A 13,871-nucleotide genomic window follows, 5' to 3' on the forward strand; every position below is an offset into this window, starting at 1 on the left:
GAAGTCATGTGACGCTTGGAAACTTTGCATTATAAAAAGACAACAAAACCCCACAAATAGTCCAGACGCAGAAAATTGAGTAAACGAAAACAAAGGACTTTTTTTTCACCTCTGTTAAAAATACAAATTATTCAAATTAGATTGTGTGCAAAATTACAGCCAGTTCACAGCTGCTGATTTACATTTCCAGTCATCAATTTCTGGATTTTTCTCTCCACTGAGCTGTACTACAATAATAATAATAATAATAATAATAATAATAATAATATTAACACATTATCCATTATTTTATTAATGATCTAAAAGTTATTTAAAAATAAAAGCTGAGAATGTAGTTATTATAAATCTACAATCTACAACCCCAATTCCGAAGAAGTTGGGACAGTTTGGAAAATACTAATAAAAACAAAGAGGAGTGATGTGTAAATGTACTTTGACGTGTATTTAAACAAAAACATATAAAGACGAGGTATTTGATGTTTTATCTAATCAGTTGCATAATTTTTTTTTAAAGATAAACGTTTATTTTGAAATTGATGCATGCAACATGTTCCAAAAAAGTTGGGACAGGGACAATTTAAGACTAATAGCGATGTGAGAAGGTGAAATAAGAAGGTGATGTGAAACAGGTGAGGCGATCATCTAACCAGAGTATATAAGGAGCCTCCAATAAAGGTCTAGTCCTTCAAGAGAAAGGACGGGTCGAGGCTCAACAATCTGCCAACAGATGCGTCAGCAACCAACACTCTGAGAAGAACATTCCCCAAAGACAAATCGGTAGGATTTTGGGTGTTTCACCTTCTACAGTGCACGATATAATAAAAAAAATCCAAGGAATCCGGTTGAATTTCGGTGTGTAAAGGTCGAGGCCAATAACCGCTTCTGAATGCGCGTGATCTCTGATCCCTCAGACGTCACTGTCTTAAAAACCGTCACGAGTCTGTAATGGAGATCCTGACATGGGCTCGGGAATACTTTGGTAAACCTTCATCAGTCGACACCATTCGCCGCTGCATCCACAGATGCAGGTTAAGGCTTTACCATGCAAAGCAGAAGCCATACATCAACACTGTCCAGAAGCTCCGCCCACTTCTCTGGGCCCGGTCTCATCTGAGATGGACAGTAGCACAGTGGAATCGTGTTTGATATCCATGAGAGCTGAGTATTTTACCAAGGGTGCCAATATTAGTGGAGGGCACTGTAGATGTGTTACAGTTTGGTAGTGCTTTTAGAAGTTATGCACTTTTTATATTACTCTTCCTGACTCATAATACACAAATAAAGTCATGTTAAAATAATACTTAAGTGCAGTAATGAATATCGTTCATCGCTGACTTCTCCCAGCCTCAGCTCTGTGATCTCATTCAGACCTGTCAGGAAATGTTCACTACAAGAATGAGATTTTATTTGGATACCATCAGCTATTGGCAAGTATTGGCACCCTTGGTAAAAAATGATAAAAATCCTTATTATATTAGCTTAAATTGGAGAGAAATCTAAACCTTTAATTGAAGTAAATTTATTCTAAGAAACTATATATATATATATATGTCAGAATTTTTGGCACCCCTGCATTTTGTAATGTGTGCAACCACCCATTGTTCCTATTTATTTATTTGTTTGTTTGTTTAATTCCCTCCCTCTGTTTTAGCATGTTGATATCTCTGGTGTTGGACGAGGAAATGGAGATGATATACAGTTTAGGACAGAATTTGGCATTGTGTAGGGAACAGAAGGTTGAGGTACCATGAAGGCTCAAATGCTTCTTTTAAAGCAGCAGGACTTTAGTTCAGAATGAGCTGCAGTGTCCACTTTACACCGTGTGGTACTCTACACCAGGGGTTCCCAAAATATTCCAGGACAAGGCCCCCCAAATGGCATTATCTTTTGACCGAGGTCCCCCTTTTGCAAGATGTCTTTAAAACACATTAAAAATACAGACTTCTGAATATATCCCCCATTTTTATTAATAATTACATCTTACATCTTTACATTACATTAGGAGTTATCTAAATATATATATATATATATATATATATATATATATATATATATATATATATATATATATAAAAATAATGTATTTATTTCTTTTTCACACCAAATTGTTGAGGCCCCCTGGGCGGCCCCTGGCGGCCCCCAAGGGGCCCCCACTGCTCTACACCACCACACACATCACCACACACAGCTCGTGTTCAGCCAGTGTGCAGGACGACGGTGGCGGCAGGACGTCTCCCCATCTGACCCCGACACACGCTGCAGGAGTTTCTGCCGAGCGGCCATGAGGGAAAAGTGAGCGGAAAACATGCAAAGTGCCTGGTTTCAGTTACTCGCTGTGGAAATTTCTTTCAGCTCAATTTATTTTCTGAACTTTTAGAAAGAAAAGATGAAATTAGCACTTGGGTTTTCCTGAGCTCTGCTCGAAAATCACGTCTCACGGCGTCATTACGGGGAAGAAAGAGGAGGAGGAAGAGGAGGAGAAAGAGTGTGTAGTGTTACATGTGTTTATTTAATAATAACAAAAAATCAGAGAGAGAGAAAAGAAAGAATGAATGAGACACAGAATGAAAGAGAGAGTAAAGTAAGAATGAATGATAGACAGAGAGAGAAGAAAGAATGAATGAGAGATGGACAGAGAGAGAGAAAAGAATTATTGAGAGTCAGAGAAAGAGAGAGAAAAGAAAGAATGAATGAGACAGAATGAAAGAGAGACAGAGAGAGAAGAAAGAATGAAAGGATGAAAGACAGACAGAGAGAGAGAGAGAGAGAGAGAGAGAGATCAATTTCAGATCATACGGTAAAAGGCAGTGCGAGTAAGAGAGCATGAGCACAAAGGTCATCTGTGTGTGTGTTTGTCTGAGTTTATTAGATGCAGGTGATTCCCCTCAGTGTGTGTGTGTGTGTGTGTGTGTGTGTGTGTGTGCAGTGTACATACCAGCAGCTGCACTGTGTCATGCTTTGTGAGTATGGTGCAGTGTAATAACACCACCTGTGTGTGTGTGTGTGTGTGTGTGTGTGTGTGTGTGTCCGTGTTGTCTTGCCTGCAGTTACTGACAGTGATGCACCACGCCCACTGACACACACACACACTTTCCCCGACATGATGTCACATCAGTCTGCAGCCAGCTATGTGTAGTGATGTCATCATGTGCACCGCTATAACGTGACACTAACTTAATTTAGCTAATGCTAATGCTAAAGTAATGCTAACTCTGTTTCACATCATCATCATCATCATCATCATCAGATCAGATTATAATCAGAGAGTCAGATTAGATTTTTACTTTAATAAATGCTACTGGAGTCCAGTAATAGAGGTGTAATAACATGTTCATTAAGACTAATAATATTAACACTATATTTATCGCTATTAGCCGTCGCCTCGCCGCGTTCTCCTGCACACGCTGCTCATTTCATACAGCAGTTTCTGGAGAGATGTGCAAGTTCACCTTCATATAAGTACGTAAGTAGGTCTCAAACTAATCTTTACAAATAAAAGTGAAATCGTTGTGTAAATATCGAGTATTTGTTTTTGATTTAAAAAAAAGAGAAGCTAAAAAGTTTGTCCAGAACCGACAGTGTGTAAATTCTTATTACGATATGTAAAATCATGTATATCTGAATGTATTTGTGTTTGGCCGTGTAGTCACTTGTATGGAGGGAGAACTTTAGGGGGCTGAGGACACAGCCCTGAGGGGCTCCGGATGAGGTGTGATTTCCTATCCTGACCACCTGGGGGCGTCTAGTTAGGAAGTCTAGGATCCAGTGGTATTTTGAGGAGTTCAGCCCTAAGTTCTGGAGCGTACTTATGTACTTACGCTACAGTGTGAAATATATTTTAAAACTTACAAAAGAATGTATTTTTCAATATATAATTTTTAAAAAATAAAAAGTAATAATGTAAACAATTTGAGTGATCAGAGTCATATATTCATCACGTTTATTTATTAATTAATTAACTTACTACCAAGCTACAGTGTAAATATATATTAAAACTATATAAGAAAATCATTTATATTTTAATATATAAACATTTTTACAGCGATAATATACAATATTATGAGTCATCACATGAATGTATTTATTTACTTATTTGTTTATTTGTTGATTAACGGAACAGTGCTTGTGTCCAGAAAACAGCAGAGAAGAAATTTGCATAAACACCCGGTAAAAACTGGACGCTAACTTGTTGGAGGACTTTTAGCTGATTAAAAAATGTACTTTCTGTTTTTTTGTTTTTTTTTGATTAGTTTCTAATTAATTTAGAAAGTACCCCCCAAAATCCTGATCATTAAATAAATAAATAAATATTATTCCTAATGAAGAAGGAATAAATTACTGTAACAACATTGCGTCATAAATATCTCGTTTCCTGTGAATGAACAGTGGATGCACTTTCACACTCCTACACAATCAGAGGTTTACACTTGCCTGGCAACAAGCCCAAGCTTCGTACTGTAGAAACAGTTCATTTTTTTTTTTTAAATAATAAAATTAAATAATAATAACGGAGTGAAAAAGGCGACGTGTGTCTCGGCCGGACGTTTAACATCTAAACATGGTTTCAAAAACAATCCTGCAGTCAGAGAGACACGATTAACCCACCTGTGTGTGTGTGTGTAGGTGGATAGATCCAGTAAACCTAATACAACAGAACCATTCATCCGTCTGCACTTTCAGATCTTTAGTCATAATAAACCTCCTTTTCCATTTCAGAGGAAATGAAGCCACAGGATGCGTTCATTAACAAAACAAACATTTCTACTGAAAAGAAAAAACCAAAGCATCGGCTAATTAATCCTAGAAATCAGATGTGTTGCGCTGAGAAAACGTGACAAACACCAGTGATGAGGAACAATTTTACATTTCACAACATTTTCTGGAATGATTTTACCTCAGATTTTCGGATCTAAGTGTAATAACTAAGCCATGCATCACGAATTCGTGTTAGCTAATGGCCGAGGATAACAATTTAGCTAGCTAGTAGATGATACGTACGGAGTGAAGACACAGCAAGAGTGGAAACAAGACAGAATGATCCAAAACCTCAACATTTCCCTCAGAAGTATCGGAAAATTACTGAGAAAAAAAACTCAGAATGACTGAAATCACACTGTAGTTGCTACACCTTCAACCGCTAACACCGTTAGCATGAGCTCCAAACTTCAGATCGTGATGGAAACATTTCAGCTTCAGGAGTTGTGAACATTGCAAAGACGAATACTTTTAGACGATCTTTATATAAATACAAACACGGGTGAGTGTGTGAGAATGTAGCCTAGCTGTACGCTATAGAGTGGATACAGCGCTAATCCGGAAGCTAACATCTCGGCTAATCAGGACGCACTTTCAATAAAACATTCTGATCTTTTTTGTCTCATCCTTTGCTTTCTGCTCTGTTTGTTTTTTCTTCCGATGGTGTTGTTAGAAGCAGCGTGTTCTCAAGGTGGCATCAGACAAGCACACACACACGCACACACACACACACACACACGACAGCCGCCCACGACACACACTTTTTCTGAGAATCGGCGCTGATGAACAGAAGGTCACATGTGCGATCCAAATGGCGGCAGCGAGCAGACACATTAAGGAAGATTCAAGCGAAAATATGATTAAATATTACCTCAGTATGAAGGACATTTTTTTCCTGATTGAGCAGCGCTACAGGAGCAGTGCGTAACTACAGCATTCGTATTTCTGATTTATTTATCACTCAATAACATCGTAATGACATATCATCACAGCCGGTACAGGTTCCAGTGGGAAAACTCAAAGTACCGTTTATTACTGTTACATTTATATATATATATATATATATATATATATATATATATATATATATATATTTATATATATATATATTTATATATATTTATATATATATTTATATATATATATTTATATATATTTATATATATTTATATATATATTTATATATATATATTTATATATATTTATATATATATATTTATATATATATATATTTATATATATATATATATTTATATTTATATATATATATATTTATATATATTTATATATTTATATATATATATTTATATATATATATATATATATTTATATATATATATATATATATATATATTTATATATATATATATATATATTTATATATATATATATATATATATAATACTGTAATATACTGCTTTATGAGATCTGCTGTTATACTCCAGCATGTAGAGAAATACACTAATGTTGTGGTACACTCTATTAGGTTGTGTTATTAGTGTTGTACACGGCTACTTTAAATGTGCATGTTTTTTTTTTGTTACAGTTATATTTATATAGCGCTTTTCTAGACACTCAAAGCACTTTACATAGTATTTGGGGGGGGGGATCTCCTCAACCAGCACTAGTGTGTATCCTCCACCTGGATGATATGACGGCAGACATAATGCTCCAGAACTCCCACCACACACCAGCTATTATGGAGATGAGAGAGTGATGTATGAGAGAGAGGGAGATTATTAGGGGATGATAGAGAAGGGCCAGTGGGGGAATTTGGGCAGGACCCCAGGGTTATACCCCTACTCTTTACCATAAGTGTCCTGGGATTTTTAATGAGTACAGTATAGTGTCCCCGTCACTATACTGAGGTATTAGGACCTACACAGACCACAGGGTGAGCACCCCCTGCTGGCCTCACTAATACCACTTCCAGCAGTTTTATGTTACATCATGTTTTTACATTATTTATGGTACATTGTATTTTATGTTATAGTGTTCTTTGTTAAAAAAAATTGTTACATTGTGTTAATTATGTTACATAATGTTTTTGTTACAGTTTATGTTGCATTGTTACACAGTATTTTATGTTACACTGTTCTTTATGTTATATCATTACATTATTATGAACATGACACATTGTTTTTGTTACATTTTACACTGCGTTATGTTGTATTTTATGTTACATTGTGTTCGTTATATTACATCATGTTTTTTGTTACATTCTTTATGTTGTATTGTGTTAGATTGAGTTGTATTAGGTTACATTTTGGTCTCGGTGGCTCAGTAGTTACAGTTAATTGAACCGTTGCATTGAATGTTCTTGTTAGTGTTGTTGTATCATTGTATTGTTAAACTGTATATTACTATACCATGTTACGATAGGGTTGTGCAGGCTCAGTGGGTGACACAGTCACTGTCGCGAGTCCTTCAGCAAAACTCTCAACCTTCAACTGCTCCACTGTTCCGTCTCACCTGGGTAAAAAAATAAATCATCAGAGAAGTGAATAAATTTACACTGAACTGTAATCGTGTCACATTGTGTTGTTCAATACAGTTCAGTTTATACAGCACAGAATGCAGGGCATTATATACTCTTATAGTTTATTTATATCAAATAATGCAAAAAAAAAAAAGCTTTCATGCATGTGTGAAATCAATCAACCGCACACAAGTTTGTTGTATTTCTGTATTATTCCCAAAACGTAACAAAAGACATTGTGTAACAGACGTGAGAGACTCCGCACAGCAGATCTCCGCACATCAACATGGTAGAATATAAAAAAGTAGAATATAATATCACATCAAGTGAGTGTAAAGTGTTTCATGTAGCATTCGATATCACTAAATACAGGATACGTCACATAAAAACATACATGTATAATACAAATATTACAGTAAACACACCGGAGTTCAGTATCAGAGACGACGGAGGCGTCGCTCTACTGAATTAAAGGATGATAAAGCAGCGATAATGTCGTTTATTCCAATGTTCTGGATGAATTCAACTGCATTGATGAGCGTGATGCCATTTCCTGCCACCAGGGGGTGATAGTTACATCATCATCATCTATTATTATTATTATTATTATTATTATTATGTTGCTGTATTATAAAGTTTTAAGTTTAATAAATATTAATTTAACTCTTTAAATAAAAACCTGCTTGTGTATAATTTTTAAACACATACCAAATTATAAATATTATAAATCTGACTTTTTAACCTCTGTTCATTTTCAAAACACAAAAATATTCAGCGCGCGTACAGCATCATCAGCGGCGCCATCTGGTGGCTGTTCAGAGTTTTGTACCTTAATGCAGTGATGTGACTGGGACGTCATCAGTTAGCGACCCAAACACTGAGCACCCACAGTGAAGGTTTTCAGATTAGCATGCTAACTAGCATGTGGCTGCAACCCAAATCATGCTAAATAGAACCACAGTAATAAATATCTTCTCGTTACGAGCACTGACCGTTCAATCAGCCATTTTGTTTATGACCGAGAACACTCACTTCCTCGTGAGAAAGTAGTGATGTTCTGAAACGTCCACGATAACAATATATCGTATAATTGTTCGATTAAATGCTTCCTGGCAAGACCTACTGCTACTTCTGCAACTTCCTGTTTCACAGGATGCAAACAGGAAGTCAGTGCTCAAAAATCAAGTGGTCAGCAAAACAGAAATCAAGGACGGAGATAGAGCAATAAAATAAAGAGTTCACACGTCCAGCTCGTCTCAGTCTCGTCTCCATCTCATGTGGGTCTCGGTGTGAGGAACTAATCAGGAACTAATCAGGAACTCCACAAAACCAGGAAGTGGATCTGATTTTGGAATTGAAAGCAGATTGGTTTGAGGTTTTTTTTAAAAAAAAAAAAAAAAAAAAAAAAACCCCTCTCAATATCCTCACGTCCATCTCAAAGTCTCGAACTTATTCAGCTCTGATAGGCAAGACGTCGTGTTACTTGGGCAACTTTCTGCTTTTCAGGACAAAACTACTAGCTTCCAGAGAGTGTCTAGTCTCTAGAAATTCCACAAACACAAGAAGTGATCTGGTTTGAGGGTGAAATCGCCACTCCATCCTCCTCAGGTCTCCAGAGCGTCTCACGAAGCCGAGATGTGCTCCAGCAGCGGGTTCTTCTCGCTCTCGGGGGACTGGATGCTGTCCCTGCGGACGATGCAGGTGGGACGGTGGCGGTTGAGCATGTGGATGAGACGCTGACGTTCCTGCTTCAGTTCCTCGATCTGAGACTTCAGCTCGGTGTTTACTACCTCCAACCGCTCCGACTCCTGAGGCACACACACAAGGAGACGCAGTGAGACACCCTTCAGCGTTTATTACTCCAACAGGAAATGGGTTGATATCAAAGTTCTTACAGTATCTTATGAAAAACACATCATGCTGCTGTTATAGAAAATTTAAAATCAACACCTTCTGACCAATCAAAATGCAAAACTCGGCAGTATTAGTGGTGAACGTGGTGTGATTAATATACACTCACTTTTTGGAGGAAGTCGGTTCTCTCCTTCTTCTTGTTGCGACAACGTGCCGCTGCGACTTTATTCTTCTCTCTCCTCCTCTTCCTCCGCTCTTCCTCATCAGCCATCTGATTGACAAGCAGCAAATATACAGTATATTATGCATGCTTCTTAAACACAGACAGTTTTACAATTTGACCACTAGGTGGTGCACTTGCATTAAACAGACATATATACACATACATTATATACACATACATACACACACATATTTTATATAATATATATATATATATATATATATATATATATATATATATATATATATATATATATATATATATATATATACACATACATATATATAAAAACATTGAAGGTTTATAAACACACTGCAGAGTTTAACTAATGTGAGAACTGAGACACAAATCTTTATAGCTTAATGTCTGACGTGTGTACCTCGCTCTGCAGAAGGCTGAGTGGTCTCTTGCCCGTCTGTGTGAGCTCGCTGGGGGTCATGGTGGCCTGCAGGCTTAAAATCCCGGCCAGTTTGAGCTGCTCGCTCAGCGTGGAGGCAGGAAAACCCGCAAACGGAGACAGAGTCGGCATCATCACTCTATCACACACAGAGAGAGAAAGAGAGAATTATGAAACAATTCAGTTTCATTACAGTCTGAAGCTGAACACAATACAGACACACAAAGCAGAATTACATCACTAGCAGTGAGCGTTTCTGTTTCAGTGTGTGTGTGCACTTAGATGCAAATACACACACATACATATACATTATATATATATATATATATATATATATATATATATAAAAATAAATAAATAAATAACACCTTCCAGCTTCAGCAGACATCAAATGATCAAAGACATGTGCAGTTATTTACAGACGAGTATAACACGAATACCAGACGAGTTTGGGTCCTGTGTGCAATAAAAGGTGATTTGCATAATTGTTGTGACGTCACAAGAGTCGCAGTTACAATCCTAAGATTAAAATGATTTAAACATATCTTTAAAATAAAATAAATATACTTTTTTTGTCCATCTCTACCACTTTACACACATACAATAACTAAAGACCTATACAAGATGTATATGGCTCTACAGACGCACACTGTCCTGTCTGGTCTGTGGTGTTCTGAGGTGTTCTGTGAGCAGTAGGAGTGTAAGGGAACTCAACACTGCAGGTGTTAATGCAGTTCATGTTAATGTTAGCTACACTGACACCTGTTTACTGTCAGAGGATAACACAGTGTGCATGGCTTTCATATATAAACATAAATATAATTGCATCACATAAATGCAAAAAAAAGAGTCAGTTTTACTGAAAATAGAAGTGAAAATAATTCGACACAACTTGTTTAGTTTGTGTTCAGGACACTTGAATTAACAGTTAAATACTTTCTATCCGCGCTGTGAAACACCATTAAACCGTGTTTACTTCTTGTTTGAGTAGTATTAAAAGCGTTTAAACCTGTACCAGAGCAGAGACTCACCGTGTTTGTGTTGATAATAATCCGTGTACTCGACGCCGCTCGCGACTCCTTCCTTGTCTGAAAGATCTCGAGTCTAGTTGCATCAGCGCGCTTAAGTACAGCACGCGGAATGCGGAAGTGTTTTGCCCCGTGACGTCAAGAAAAAACAGACCGAAAACCCTCCTCGACTCCGCCCCTTAGCAACCAAACACACAGGCGCGCACGCCCACACAGTAGCAGTGCGGATTAAATTTTTACCGCTATGCCCCGCCCCTTAGCAACCAAACACTCGAGCTAAAAAAGGACACCTCAAGCTCCGCCCCTTAGCAACCAAACAGAGACACAGCAACATTCCGCGCGCTTGGTTTCTGTTTTGAGAGGAAAGCCCTTTTCTCCGGCGTCGCGCGCTGCCCACGCGGGTTTCCCGCCTCACAGGAGAGTCTGTCAGTGCTGTTAAACGCAGGAATGTCAACAGCAACTCTGACTAAAGGAATCTTTTTTCGTTGATTTATTTTCGCACAGTAATTTAACAACCCAGATAAAAGTTTCTGATGATAACCGAAGTGCTTGTTTTTTCTCTCCACACACCTCCACTTTGTCAAAACAGTAGGCTACTTCTGGAAGACCGTTAGACAGAAATACCCGGATGTCTCACCCATCCTGTCAGAATGGAAGTGTGCTAACTCGAGATGCTAATTTCCCTTTCTTTCTTTCTTTCTTTCTTTCTTTTCCAGACGTGTGTTTACCTCACTGGTGTTCATGATCTGATCAGCTTTTCAGCTAGCTAACCATAAAGAACTCCATAGGCTACAAAATCACAGGCTAGGCTACTCCTGTTATATGCTGTAAGATGTGAAGAAACACAAATATTAGAGGAGAAGTACCAAAATGTCTGACGCACACTGAGTTTCACACTGAGGGAACATAAACAGGGTCTCTCAACCTGAAACTGAAGCTGCTGTTAAACTGAAGGGAAAATAAACCATCATTATGTGACAAGCGTTTTTACCAGACTAATAGGTCACCACTTTCTATTCTAAGATTTCTATGTCCAAAACCACAATATTAATCAAAAAGTCTCAGGATAAACACAGAGGTAACGTTAACAGCATCTTTCTGGAGCATTACCTCAGCGTAGAAAAGCTGCTATTAAAGTTAATCTCCTGCAAGATTAGCATATGCTAATATGCTCTAAAACTCCTAACTATTAGCCAAAATTACCTCAAAGATGTCTTACTGAATTAAAACCGAGGTGTGCTAACAACTAAAAACTTTTTTTTTTCCGCGATTAAAGTTACACAAAACCAATTTGCCAAAATAGGTCAACACTGGAAAGATTTTTCTGTTGAAAATCACAATCCAAAAGTACCTGGATAAACACCGAGGTAACGTTAACAGTGTTAATATCTCACTGTAAAACTGAAGCTGCTGTTGAAGTAACATTAAAGGAAACCAGCATTATGACACATGGGTTGATGAAATAGTTCACATTATACTGTTTAATGATTAAAACATTAACCCTGGATGCTAATGTCTTGTTTTTATCTCACTGTTTCAAATCAATCCTAACAGATAATGAACTTTTGAGGCTAAAAACTAACGAATTCTAAAAGGTACACAACTCTTGTCAAATTAGTAGGTCCCCACTTGAAAGATTTCTATTCTATTTCTAAGAATGAATCAAAAAGTCAGAGGATAAACACTGAGGAGATGTAAACAGTGTCTCTCAGATTGAAACCGAAGCTGCTATTCAAGTGAAAAGTAAGGAAACCATCCCTACACTAACTGGATCGTAAAAATATTTTCAGAATATTTCTTTTTATTCACACGACTCTAGTTTACCATAATAGTACACTAATCCTGAAAGATTAGCATTGGCAAAAAAAACATTTACTGTTAGCCAAAAAGTACCCAGATGTCTTACGCATCCAATCAAAGCTGAAAGGTGCTAAGAAATAAAAACTTTTTTCCAATAAAACTTACACATCTGTTTGTTTGTTTGTTTGTTTTTTTACCCAAAATAGGGCAACACTGGAAATAAGTGTATGTCTAAACCCACAGTATTAGTGAAAAAGTACCTGTGTAAACACTGAGGTAACGTTAACAGCAACTCTCTGAAACTGACTCTGTGGTTAAAGTATGACAAACATAGACTGTTAAGATATTGCACTTTACATTACAGTGGTTTTGCTTTCTTTCATATTTCTTTAGTCTGCCAAAGTAAGCTAGTGCTGGAAGATTAGCATGTCCAAAACTATTAAACAGTAACATTAGCCAAAAATAGCCGGATGTCTTTCTCGTCCAATCTATCCAATCTTTACCTCACCATTTACAACAAAAAGCTACTGGATTAAACCTTTTGAGGCAATACACACACTCACACACAGACATACACACACGCACACAGACACACAACATCCAGACAACTTCCTCTTCATTTGTCTTGAAAATAACGTGAACAGACATTAATCACACTCGTACACACTAACACACACACACACACACACACACACACACACCATTGAGTCACTGAGATTAATGTAATTTGTGGAATTTTCCGCTCAGGTCTTGTAATAGAGCTGTAGCTAAAAAAAATACTGCGATTAAACAGGAATGTCTATGAATAATAACTTTACTACACACACACACACACACACACACACACACACACAAACTTTCATTGCATTGCTTTTCTAATATAAGAAACTGTAGTAGGAGCGTATATTAAGAAATGTAAAATCTTAAGAAATGTAAAATCCTTTAGTGTTCACGAGTTGTACCTCTAGGGGAACCCTAAAAGGTTGTATACAGAACCATACAAACAATGCTAGAATTTAAGAACCCTTAATTTTTGAATAATCAATTAAAGAACACTTGACAAACCCCCCCCAGGAGTGTGTGTGTTAACTGGGTAAATTCATTTCAAAATTTATTGCTCATTATTTTGCAGAGAGCAGAGTATTTTTGAGAATTTTTTGAACAAAAGATGAAAACGTTAAACAATAAAGACAATTTTTCACAGCCTTCTTTGCTCGTATTTACAGAGGGAGCCAATATTAATGGAGGGTTCTGTACACACCACACCTCTACACACAATAGGTTCTTGTCCTTTAAGGGTTCCAACAGAGGGACAACCGAAGAACCTTTAAGGGT

The 13,871-nt window shown here is 37.1% G+C and overlaps 1 protein-coding gene across 1 annotated transcript; it reads right to left on the minus strand.

Moving 5' to 3' along the window:
- Positions 1 to 8,623: 8,623 nt before the first annotated feature.
- jdp2b (Jun dimerization protein 2b) lies at positions 8,624 to 10,837 on the minus strand. The gene is made up of 4 exons (XM_053641626.1): positions 10,740 to 10,837; positions 9,691 to 9,847; positions 9,255 to 9,359; positions 8,624 to 9,042 (listed from the first exon to the last, which is right to left on the minus strand). Exons 1-4 carry the CDS (start codon positions 10,820 to 10,822, stop codon positions 8,857 to 8,859), a joined length of 531 nt encoding a protein of 176 aa, XP_053497601.1. The 5' UTR covers positions 10,823 to 10,837; the 3' UTR covers positions 8,624 to 8,856.
- Positions 10,838 to 13,871: the final 3,034 nt, after the last annotated feature.

Source organism: Ictalurus furcatus, chromosome 2 (assembly GCF_023375685.1).
Source record: "Ictalurus furcatus strain D&B chromosome 2, Billie_1.0, whole genome shotgun sequence".
Taxonomy (NCBI): domain Eukaryota; kingdom Metazoa; phylum Chordata; class Actinopteri; order Siluriformes; family Ictaluridae; genus Ictalurus; species Ictalurus furcatus.

Excerpts from the sequence above, each read along its gene's own strand:
- jdp2b (XM_053641626.1), bottom strand. The coding sequence starts at position 10,822 with ATGCAACTAGACTCGAGATCTTTCAGACAAGGAAGGAGTCGCGAGCGG. Across the intron at positions 9,848-10,739 it reads TTATTATCAACACAAACACG|AGTGATGATGCCGACTCTGT; the intron begins GTGAGTCTCTGC and ends TGTGTGTGATAG. Across the intron at positions 9,043-9,254 it reads GAACCGACTTCCTCCAAAAA|GAGTCGGAGCGGTTGGAGGT; the intron begins GTGAGTGTATAT and ends TGTGTGCCTCAG.